The following is a 10202-nucleotide window of genomic DNA, read 5'->3' as shown; positions in this document are numbered from 1 at the left end:
CTGAGTGCTGAGATTAAAGGCTGTGCCACCACCACCTGGCTACCTCTCTGTGTTTCTAAAAGCTCTCCCCTAGCCCACTTTCATGCCTTCTTTCGATCACTTGGATGATATAGTGCAGACCAGCCTCCCATGTACCACACGTTAGGGGTCACTGAGGCATGGAGGAGTAAGGCTGTCACCCAGTGTCCTAACCAGTTCCCTGTCTTGGAGAGTCTTGGACTTTGGACTCTTCCATTACCAAGAAGCAGGAGGTGCCCAATGCCCACTTGAGAGACACTTTTGCTCCACCACAGTCTAAGCTTGGCTGCAGCCCTATTTCCTCTCAATGTTTCAGTGTCTCTGCTATCCTTTCCTCTAGATCCCCAGCTCCAAGGTTCATGCCAAGAGATTCCTTCCTAGGGCCATGTGGCCTTGACTTCAGGGAGATGAGGCAGTGGCTCTTTAGTCAGGGGCTGAAGCAGAAACAGGAAATGGAATTGAGGTGATGCCAGGAAAATCTGGGTTGGGGTCGAATATGGCCCCCCAGTACTGTTGCTTCTCTGTACCTCACACTGTTCTCTGTGGAGAAGGTATGGAAGAAGGTGTCCTTTCTGTGCTGACCAAGCCCATCTCAAAGACTCCTGGGCTCAAGTGACCTTCCGCCTCAGCATCCTGTTTGTTTTGGTTTTTGTTTTTCGAGACAGGGTCTTTCTACATATCCCTGGCTGTTCTGGAACTTACTGTGTAGACCAGGGTAGCCTGGAACTCACAGAGATCCTCCTGCCTCTGTTTACAGAGTTCAGGCCTAAAGGTATGTGCTGCCATACCTGACCTGTCTGCTACTTTGAGAGGGTCTAGCTATGTAGCCTATTCTGGCCTGGAATTGCTGTGTAACTGAAAACTGGAGTCTCTGGTTTTCCCTGCCTCTGCCTCCTAAGTGCTGGGATTATGGTGTGAACTACTGCATTCAGGCCATGCTCCTCTTTGAGGAGCACCTTTTTTGAGTCCCTGGCCATGGTTTGGCTTCTGTCTGCTTCAAATCCACTTTACTAGATCAGAACCCTAACTGTCACCTCAGCCAGCTCTCCCTCAGACTCCACAGTGGACTAGAGTATCAGGTTTGGGCCTCTCTGTCCCTTCATGATGTAATCTTAGTTCTGCCCTGATACAGGGCCTCACTGGTACACCACTCTTCCCTCCAGTTCCCCTTTCTTTCTAACCTTTCCCTAACCTCTGTGCTCTGTCCTCAAGTCTGCAGGTCTCAGTCCCATAACTATGCCCTTCGCTCTCTCCTCTCTTCTTTGCTCCTAAGCAGCCATCTCCCTCTGTCTACAGGAAGAAGCTCACTATGGCTCCAGTCCCCTGGCCATGCTGACAGCGGCTTGCAGTAAATTTGGTGGCTCCAGCCCTCTTCGGGACTCAACGACGACGCTGGGAAAAGGAACCACAAAGAAGCCATATTCCGACCTTTCAACCCCCAAAACCATGGGGGATGCTTACCCAGCTCCTTTCTCAAGCACCAATGGACTTCTCTCACCGGCAGGCAGTCCTCCAGCCCCGGCCTCTGGCTATGCCAATGACTATCCACCCTTTCCTCACTCATTTCCTGGGCCCACGGGTGGCCAAGACCCTGGGCTACTGGTGCCCAAGGGGCACGGCTCTTCTGACTGCCTGCCTAGTGTCTACACCTCTCTGGACATGGCACATCCTTATGGCTCCTGGTACAAGGCAGGCATCCATGCAGGCATCTCACCAGGTCCAGGCAACACACCTACTCCTTGGTGGGACATGCACCCTGGGGGCAACTGGCTAGGTGGTGGGCAGGGCCAAGGTGATGGGCTGCAAGGGACACTGTCCACAGGCCCTACCCAGCCTCCACTGAACCCTCAGCTGCCTACTTACCCATCTGACTTTGCCCCTCTTAATCCAGCCCCTTATCCAGCGCCCCACCTCCTGCAGCCAGGGCCCCAGCATGTCCTACCCCAAGATGTCTATAAGCCCAAGGCAGTTGGCAATAGTGGCCAACTGGAAGGGAGTGGTGCTGGCAAAACCCCCCGGGGTGCAGGCACTGGGGGCAGTGGCGGATATGCAGGCAGTGGGGCAGGGCGTTCTACTTGCGACTGCCCCAATTGTCAGGAGCTAGAGCGGCTGGGGGCAGCAGCGGCTGGGCTGCGGAAGAAGCCCATTCATAGCTGCCACATCCCTGGTTGCGGCAAGGTGTACGGCAAGGCTTCACATCTGAAAGCCCACTTACGCTGGCACACTGGCGAAAGGCCTTTCGTCTGCAACTGGCTTTTCTGCGGCAAGAGGTTCACCCGCTCCGACGAGCTGGAGCGCCATGTGCGCACTCACACCCGGGAGAAGAAGTTCACCTGTCTGCTCTGCTCCAAGCGCTTTACCAGAAGCGACCACTTGAGCAAACACCAGCGCACCCACGCGGAACCAGGCCCGGGGCCGCCCCCAAGTGGCCCTAAGGAGCTGGTGGAGAGCCGCAGCGTCGGGGAAGAAGAAGCCAGTCAGCCTCCCCGATCTTCCACCTCGCCTGCACCTCCAGAGAAAGCCTCCGGAGGCAGCCCGGAGCAGAGCAATCTTCTAGAGATCTAAACTGGGTAGAGGAAGGTCTCCAGCTTCAGGGTCCTCTTCCCAGGCTCTCTTGGTGTGGTGGGCCACTGCTTACCCCTCACTCTTTTCTATGCATGCTATACATTGGGGTTCTCTCTGCCTTCCCCTAGACATTCCTAGTCTGGCTATTTCCTTAGTTCTCCTCCCTTTGCCACAAGTCTTAGCCAAACTCCTCTCAAGCCCTTGCCTGTGCCCAGTTCCTATGCTCTGGCTTCCTAATTTTTTCCTCCCTGTCCCTGTTCGCAGCTTCACTTACTTTCCTTCCATTTGGGTTTCAACTCTTTGCCATCGAGTCTTTCTGTTTCCCTACCCTATTTGCCACTTTCCCTGCAGCTGTGTTCCAGATTTACCTTGTGCTTTCTATTCCTTTGAACCTTTTTTTTTTAAAAAAAACAAAAACAAAAACAAAAAACAAACAAAAACAACAAACACAATGATGATGATAATTTATTGCCCCCTGGTGGTTCTTCATTAGGAAGCAGCTTTAGGGAGACTGGTATTAGTAACTTGGCTGGGAGCAGAGTGCCAAGAAGGGGGCAGACCAGCGGGGATCTGATCCCAAAGTTGGGGTGACCCCAGGGTCAGGGAGGCTGCCCCAGCTTGAGTACTTAACCCTTATGTGCCAGGAGTAAAGAATAGTAATAATAATAATAATTCTATTTATCTAAGTTATGATGACGGGTCAGGTACAGTGAGCTGGAGAAGGAAGGGGATCCTTTTTTTTTTTTAACTAAGGAAATCTAGTCAAATGTATCTGTATAGACAGAACAATAGTGGAGATCTTGTTTTTAGATCTCTCTTTGAGGTCTCATCCGTGTTTCTTTTTCAGGGGAGTTCTTTTTTTGTTCTCTGTAGCTTTGCAGGCTGTCCTGGAACTCACTTTGTAGACCAGGTTTGGCCTGGAACTCAGAGATAGGCCTGCCTCTGCCTCCTGAGTGTTGTGATTAAAGGCATGGACCACCACCACCAGCTCTCAGTGGAGTTTTAAAATGAGAGTTGTGAGAATTTATGTGGTGTCTCTCAGTTGGTCACTAAGATCCCCAGCCCCAGCCAGAAGCTGTGAAACTTCAAGTCCTACGGAGGGGAGTACTGGACTGTACCCCAGCGCTCTCGACCTCAGAGCAGGTTCTGCCACTGACCCTCCTCATACCCTATGACCTCAATAGGCTAATCCCCTGTTGTCATGGTTATGGAGCGTTTGCGGCTGCCATCTTAAACTGGTCCTTTTGGGGAAAGCCAAACTAACAGGAGGACTTTGATTTGGATGTGCCCCTTCTGAAAAACAGGTTGGGAAAGGCTTTCTCTGGGATCAAATCCAAGTAAATCAAGTATTTATTGAATGCCTACTATGTGCAAGGCCTGGTGCCTAGAAGCCATGAGAAAGAATTTATTGCAGGACAGAGGTCCCTAAACGAATTTGGGGGTACATCCACAGGCCCCCAATCTAGGAGTTTCCATTCCATTCCAGTGACTTAAAAGCCGCTTCGTGCCTTTGAACGCCTTTCCTGAGACTATTGGATCTTCCTGTTTCGTCCTCTGCTCCTTCTAGGCCCCCAGATAAAAGCCAGTGGAGTCTGAGAAGAGCATAAATAACATCGCTGAAGAGATCATCCCCTTGTGGAATCTTTCTTTTTTTAATTTAATAAATAAAAGTTTCATTTGAAATTGTGTCTGGTGAGAAAAAGGGAAGAGGAAGGAGATGGATGGGCGGCGGGATATTTCCTTAGCAATGCGGGAATTTCCTGTCGGAGATATTTAATGTGGTTCGGTTGTGCTTCATACCGAAGGCACAAAAACAAACAAACGAACAACAACAAAAAAAACCCCCAAACCTCACAACCTGGAGTCCAGCGTTGGTAGAGCACGCCTTTAATCCCAGCACTCGGGAGGCAGAGGCAGGAGGATCTCTGTGAGTTGGAGGCCAACCTAGTATACAGAGCGAGTACCAGGATAGGTTCCAAAGCTACACCGAGAAACCCTGTCTCGAAAAAACAAGAAGAAAAAAGGAAAAAAGAAAAGGGAGGAAAAAAAAAAAAAAGACAACTTGGTCGGCCAAGTTCTCTAAGGGAGTTGAGCTTTTAGTCGCCTGGTGCTATCTGAAGAGTCCGGAAGGCCTAGTCATCTTCCAGGGCTCTTTCTCAGTGGGTACCATTGACCTTGGTCTGGGCAGTGACCAGGCCGGGGCATCAACTGTGGTCACAGTATGGGTCAGCTCTCAGCTCAGCCCCAGTGCGTCGGTGGTGGTGAGACTCCGGGCCGGTTGACCCGCCTGGCACGTAACCCGCCCTCTGCCCGGGGCCTGCAATCAGTCGTGCCTGCCTCGGAGTTAGTGGAGAAACAAAAGCCACTCTGTGGCGGCCGTCCCCAAGCCACAATAGGGCTTTGTGCGCCCCCCGCCCCCAGGGCTCCCCCGCTGGGTTGAGGGCGTGCGTAAGGCGTTTTCCCGGGCAGCGGCGCCCCGACCACCGTCCACCCCGCCGCTGGAGTGGAGGAGCGGGACCCGAAGGGGACCCCACCCCGCGACACCCGTGCCCTTGCCCAGGTGCACGATCCCCAGCCCTCTGGCCCGGCGCGCGGCTTCAAAGGCACTTTGAAGAAATCCGAGTTCCGAGCATTTGTCGCGTGGGCTCGGGGCTGTGTCGAAGGAGAACCGGGAGAGCGGGCAGGACGTGGGGACGCCCGGGCGCACACCGGGGGCGGAGGGCGAGAGCGGACCCCGGGCCCCGTGGCGCACAAGACCCCCCAGGGGCTGGCCATGTCGCCTCCCTGGCTCCGCCTGTCCGGTGCCAGCTCCCGCTCGCCGCAGCCTCGCAATCCTCCCCTCCCAGGCCCCTCGGCCCCTTTCATCTTCCTAGACTCGGCTTGGGGTTTTGCTGGTTTCTGGGAGATAAAAAACCGCCTCAAATAGCGGCGGCGCGCTGCCAGGACAAACAGGGCCGGGCGGGCCATGTGCGCCTGGTTACCGGCCAGGGCGCCCGGCTCAGAAGGGCGATCTCAGACCCCGGCGATGCCTCCCAGACTGTGTGTGGGGCCTCTTAGAAGTCTCTGGCCGCAGCTCGAGCGCTGCCCGGGCTTTCCCGCTCAGGTCGTTCCTAGGAGGAGCGGTGGTAACCTACGGCAGAATGCCCGGAGCCCTGGGGGTGGGTGCCACCGGGCCACAGTCGCTGCATCTCCGGGGCTGTCGCGCCCCCTAGTGAAGTTAGGGGGGTGGGTGCTAGGCCTGGACTTTGGCCTCCCCGCAAATTGTAAAAGCCATTTTTAAAAATGTTAAGTTAGCAAGCAGTGTGGAAGAGGAGGGCTGTACTTGAACGAGGCCGAGCCGGGGCAGAATGGCAGAATGGCAGAATGGCACTGTAGCTTTATCCCAGGGCACATTTAAGGTCGGCTCAGACATTTAGCAGATAACATAACCCGAGGATGAAGCGGGGGTGGGGGTGGAGGACTTCATTCAAAGGTGCTGGACATTGCAGACAGGAATAATGTTTTGGAGGTTAGGGTGGTGATGGATGTTCAAATAAAAACTGCCCGCGGTTTGTCTCAGTACTCATCTGTCATCTGACGGTGTCAATTCCATTCTTTCTTCGAGTCTGCCTGATTCCCAGCCTAGTGCCGGTTAAGTGATTTCCCAGATTACAGAGAATTGATTTGTCAAGCATTAGCTTGGCTAATAGGAAAAGGTTAGAGTTTGGTCACTTAAAACAAGATGTATGCATGTAATCCTGGCACTTCGGAGTTTAACGTCAGCCTGGGCTATGTGGTTTGAAGTCATCCTGGGCTACATATTAAAAAAAAAAAAAAAAAAAAAAAAAAAGGTCTGAGAAGAGTTACCTGAGGAGTCTCTGAAACTATAATTCTGAGAGCCTAGAATCTGCATTTTTTTTTTTAAATTCAGGGGCTGGAGAGATAGCACAGTGGTTAAGAGTTCTTACTACTGTTGCAAAGGACTCAGGTTCAATTCCTAGTACCCATATGGAGGCTAACTATAACTCCAGTTTCAAGAGAGCCCGCCTCTCTTCTGTATGCAAACAAAACATCCACACACATAAAAAGTAAATAAATGTTGCTATTTTTTTTTAAATGCGTTGGTGTGAAGGTTCAGATCCCCTGGAATTGTGAGCTGCCATGTGGGTGCTGGGAATTTTTTAAGACATGCTCTCTTTATGTAGCCTTAGCTGTCCTGGAAATAAATATGTACATGAAGCTGACCTAGAAGTAACAGAAATCTGCCTACCTCTGCCTCCAGTGTGTTAGGACTAAAGGTTTGTGTTACCATGTCCAGCAGTTTTTAAAATTCATTTATTTTTATTTTATATGTTGGAGCTAGAGTTACAGGCAGTTGTAAACTACCTGAGGTGAGTTCTCAGAACAGAACTATGGTCCTCTGGAAGAGCGTTAAGCCACTTTCTCTTCAGCTCCACCAGCAAATTTATTAAAAATTAAATAAGAAAAGAAAAGAAAATCTCAGGTGACTCCCATATCCTTTAACATTTGAGGAGTACAAGACTGGAGGCAAGTCTGATGTGGTGGCATGGGATTCAGGACATAGAAGAGGGCAGATCTTTGTAAACTGAAGACAGCAAGCTCCAAGCCAGCCAAGACTGTAGAGTGAGATCCTGTCTCAATGAAATGAAGTAAAATAAAACAGAGGCAAACCGACTGCCTTATCTCAGATGAAGTGTATTTGCAGGCACCTTCAGGACATTCTTGTCTTCTGACCTGGGAAGCTCTCCTGGAAGAACCTTTTAGATAGAAAGGGGAGGCAGATGCAGAAACTTGAGGATGAAAGAAATATAATTCTTCCCGGCGTTGGTGGTGCATGCCTTTAATCTCAGCACTCGAGAGGCAGAGGCAGACAGAACTCTGTGAGTTGGAGGCCAGCCTGGTCTACAGAGCAAGTTTCAGGATAGGCTCCAAAGCTACACAGAGAAACCCTGTCTCAGGAAACTAAAAAAAGAAAAAGAAATAGAATCCCATTATTGCTCTTATGTTCTTCAGTGAGACGGAAAGCTCTGGGACATGGGGCCTAAGCTTTAACATAGCTTTGAATTTTTGTTATTTATTTTGAGATGGGGTCTTATGTATATGAGGCTAGCCTCTCAAGTTCACTGTGCACCAGCTTGGCAACCAAGGTTGACTAATCCCCATTGTCTCTACTTCTCAGCACTGAGGAGGCTGAGATAGGAAGATCCCAGCCTCTTTCAAAACAAAAACAAAAACAAAAACAAAAATTAATCAAGTACTTAATTGTTATACCTCCCTTTCTTCTTCACACTCCAGTTTTAGTCCTATCCTGTGGATTTATTTAAGGCAAGGTCTTATACAGTCAAGGAATAGTATGAACTATGCTTTAGAGGATAATCTTGGATTCCTGAACTCTAGGCATTTTGTGTGGTTTACTTGTGTTTGTTCAGTTTTTGAGACAGGGTCTCACTATGTATCTATCCCTGGCTGGCCTGCAACTTCCTATGTAGACCAGGATGACTTTAGATTCACAGTGACTACCTACTTCTGCTTCCTGAGTGTTGGGATTAAAAACATGCACCACTAGGCCAGGTTAACATGTTTTGTTTTTCTTTTTAAAGAGTTACTTATGCTAGGCAGTAGTGGCACATGTCTTTAATCCTAGTACTTGGGAGACAGAGGCAGGCAGATGTTTGTGAGTTCAAGCCCAGCCTGGTCTACAAAGTAAGTTCCAGAACAGCCAGAGCTGTTTACACAGTGAAACCCTGTCTCACTCACTGCCCACCCCCCAAAATTCTTTGGGGTTAGAGTGGTGATGGCTCAGTGGCTAAGAGCACTTACTGCTCTGGCAGAGGTCCCTGCTTCTGTTTCCAGCACCCACATGATGATCTATAACCCCCTGTGATTCCAGTTCCAGGGGGTCTATTTTCCTCTACTGTTCTCTGTGGGCACTGCATTCATGTGGTGCAAATATATACATATTGGCAAAACAGAAATACACATTTTTTAAAAAAGCTTACGCCTCCTCTCTATCCTTTTATTTTTAAAAATAGTTATTTATGACATTGCTGTTTTTATGTGGTCCTGGAGATCAAACCCAGGGCTTTGTGCATGCTAAGCAAGCAGTCTACTGACTAAGTTACATTCCCAGCCCACATCTTTGAATTTATTAATAATTTGTAGGGGTTGAGAGTACACCTTGAATGTTAGATTTTGTGATTAGCTAGCTAGCAGAGGCTTTGGGCTTCTTCCCTAGCAATGACAAACAAACAAGCAAACAAACAAATAAATAAATAAAAAAGTGTCAATGTCCAAGGACACTTAGTTGATTGTGAAATTAGAGTTGTAGCTAATAACTTGACATTTGTTTAATACTTACCAATTTAGTAAACTACTTCACTTCCATTATTCTATTTGTGAAACAACCATATAAAATAATTATGATGTTTGAAAAGATGGCACAGCAGTTGAGAGCATTATTGCTCTTCCAGAGTATCTGAGTTCAATTCCTAGCACCCACATTGTTAGTATTCAGGTATCTCTACTGGCCTGCTCTTGGGGTTCTTTTCTTCTTTTCTTCTTTTCTCTTTCCTTTTTTCTTTCTTTTTTAGTTTTTGGAAACAGGGTTTCTCTGTGTAACAGTCCTGGCTGTCCTGGAACTTGCTCTGTAGACTAGGCTGGCCTCAAACTCACAGAGATCTGCCTGTCTCTGCCCTCCCAAGTGCTGGGATTAAAAGTGTGTGCCATCACTGCCCAGCTTGCTCTTGAGGTTCTTACAGGATATGCCCTCAGCTGCAGCCATGAAGAGTACCATCTGTGCATATTAACTAAATTCCCTTTAAAAAGGTCCACCTCCTCCTCCCTCCCTCCCTCCCTCCCTCCCTCCATTCCTCCCTCCCTCCCTCCCTCTCTCCTCCCTCCCTCTCTCTCTCTCTCTCTCTCTTTCTCTCTCCTCCCCCTCCTATCACTCTTGTTCCCAAGGAACTCTTGTTCCCTTGTTCCCAAGGTCTCTGCTTTCTTCTCTGCACCCTTTCCTCCCCTCTTCCAATAAATTTCCCATGCGAGTCCTGTTGTATGGCAAGACTTATAGAGTTTTTAAATTACAACACATATGGCAGCTCACAACTGTCCTTAACTCCAGTTCCAGGCTATCCAAAGCCCTCTTTGGCCCTACAGGCACCAGGAATGGATGTAGTGCCACCTGAGTACTGGAGTGACAGGCATGAATGCACCACCATGCCCAGTGACAAAATTACTTTAAGGGGGTGGGGAAGGCAGACTGAGTTTCAGAGGTTTCAATTCAAGTTTAGGGGAATCCATTTCTCTGGGCTTCAGATGAGGTAAAGAATTGTAGCAGCAGAAGAAGCAGGTGGCAGAGACTGCTCATTCTTGGTGGCCAGGAAGCAGAGAGAAAGTATTAACAGGAAGGGGTGAGGGGTACCATTCTGTTGTGGAATATTATTTTAACTAGGCAAAGATATGTTACATTTGTTTATGCTGCAGAATATTACTTTACTGTGTAAAGGTGTCCTATATTTATTTATGCTGCATTTAATGATGTAAGGATGTGTGTTTAATTATGTAAAGGTGTGTTGCATCTGTTTCACCTTGCCTGCCTAAGGCACCTGATTGGCTTAATA

General features: G+C 49.1%; 1 protein-coding gene across 1 annotated transcript; it reads left to right on the top strand.

Annotated features, from left to right (window-relative positions):
• The first annotated feature begins 1325 nt into the window (after window positions 1–1325).
• On the top strand, window positions 1326–4204 carry Sp7 (Sp7 transcription factor). The gene has a single exon (XM_027396694.2). It carries the CDS (start codon window positions 1348–1350, stop codon window positions 2581–2583), a length of 1236 nt encoding a protein of 411 aa, XP_027252495.1. The 5' UTR covers window positions 1326–1347; the 3' UTR covers window positions 2584–4204.
• The last annotated feature ends 5998 nt before the right edge of the window (window positions 4205–10202 follow it).

The sequence above is a fragment of the Cricetulus griseus genome, chromosome 2 (assembly GCF_003668045.3).
Source record: "Cricetulus griseus strain 17A/GY chromosome 2, alternate assembly CriGri-PICRH-1.0, whole genome shotgun sequence".
NCBI lineage: Eukaryota > Metazoa > Chordata > Mammalia > Rodentia > Cricetidae > Cricetulus > Cricetulus griseus.
Note: the sequence above shows the minus strand (reverse complement) of the source record. Positions and strands in the feature narration are given on the sequence as shown.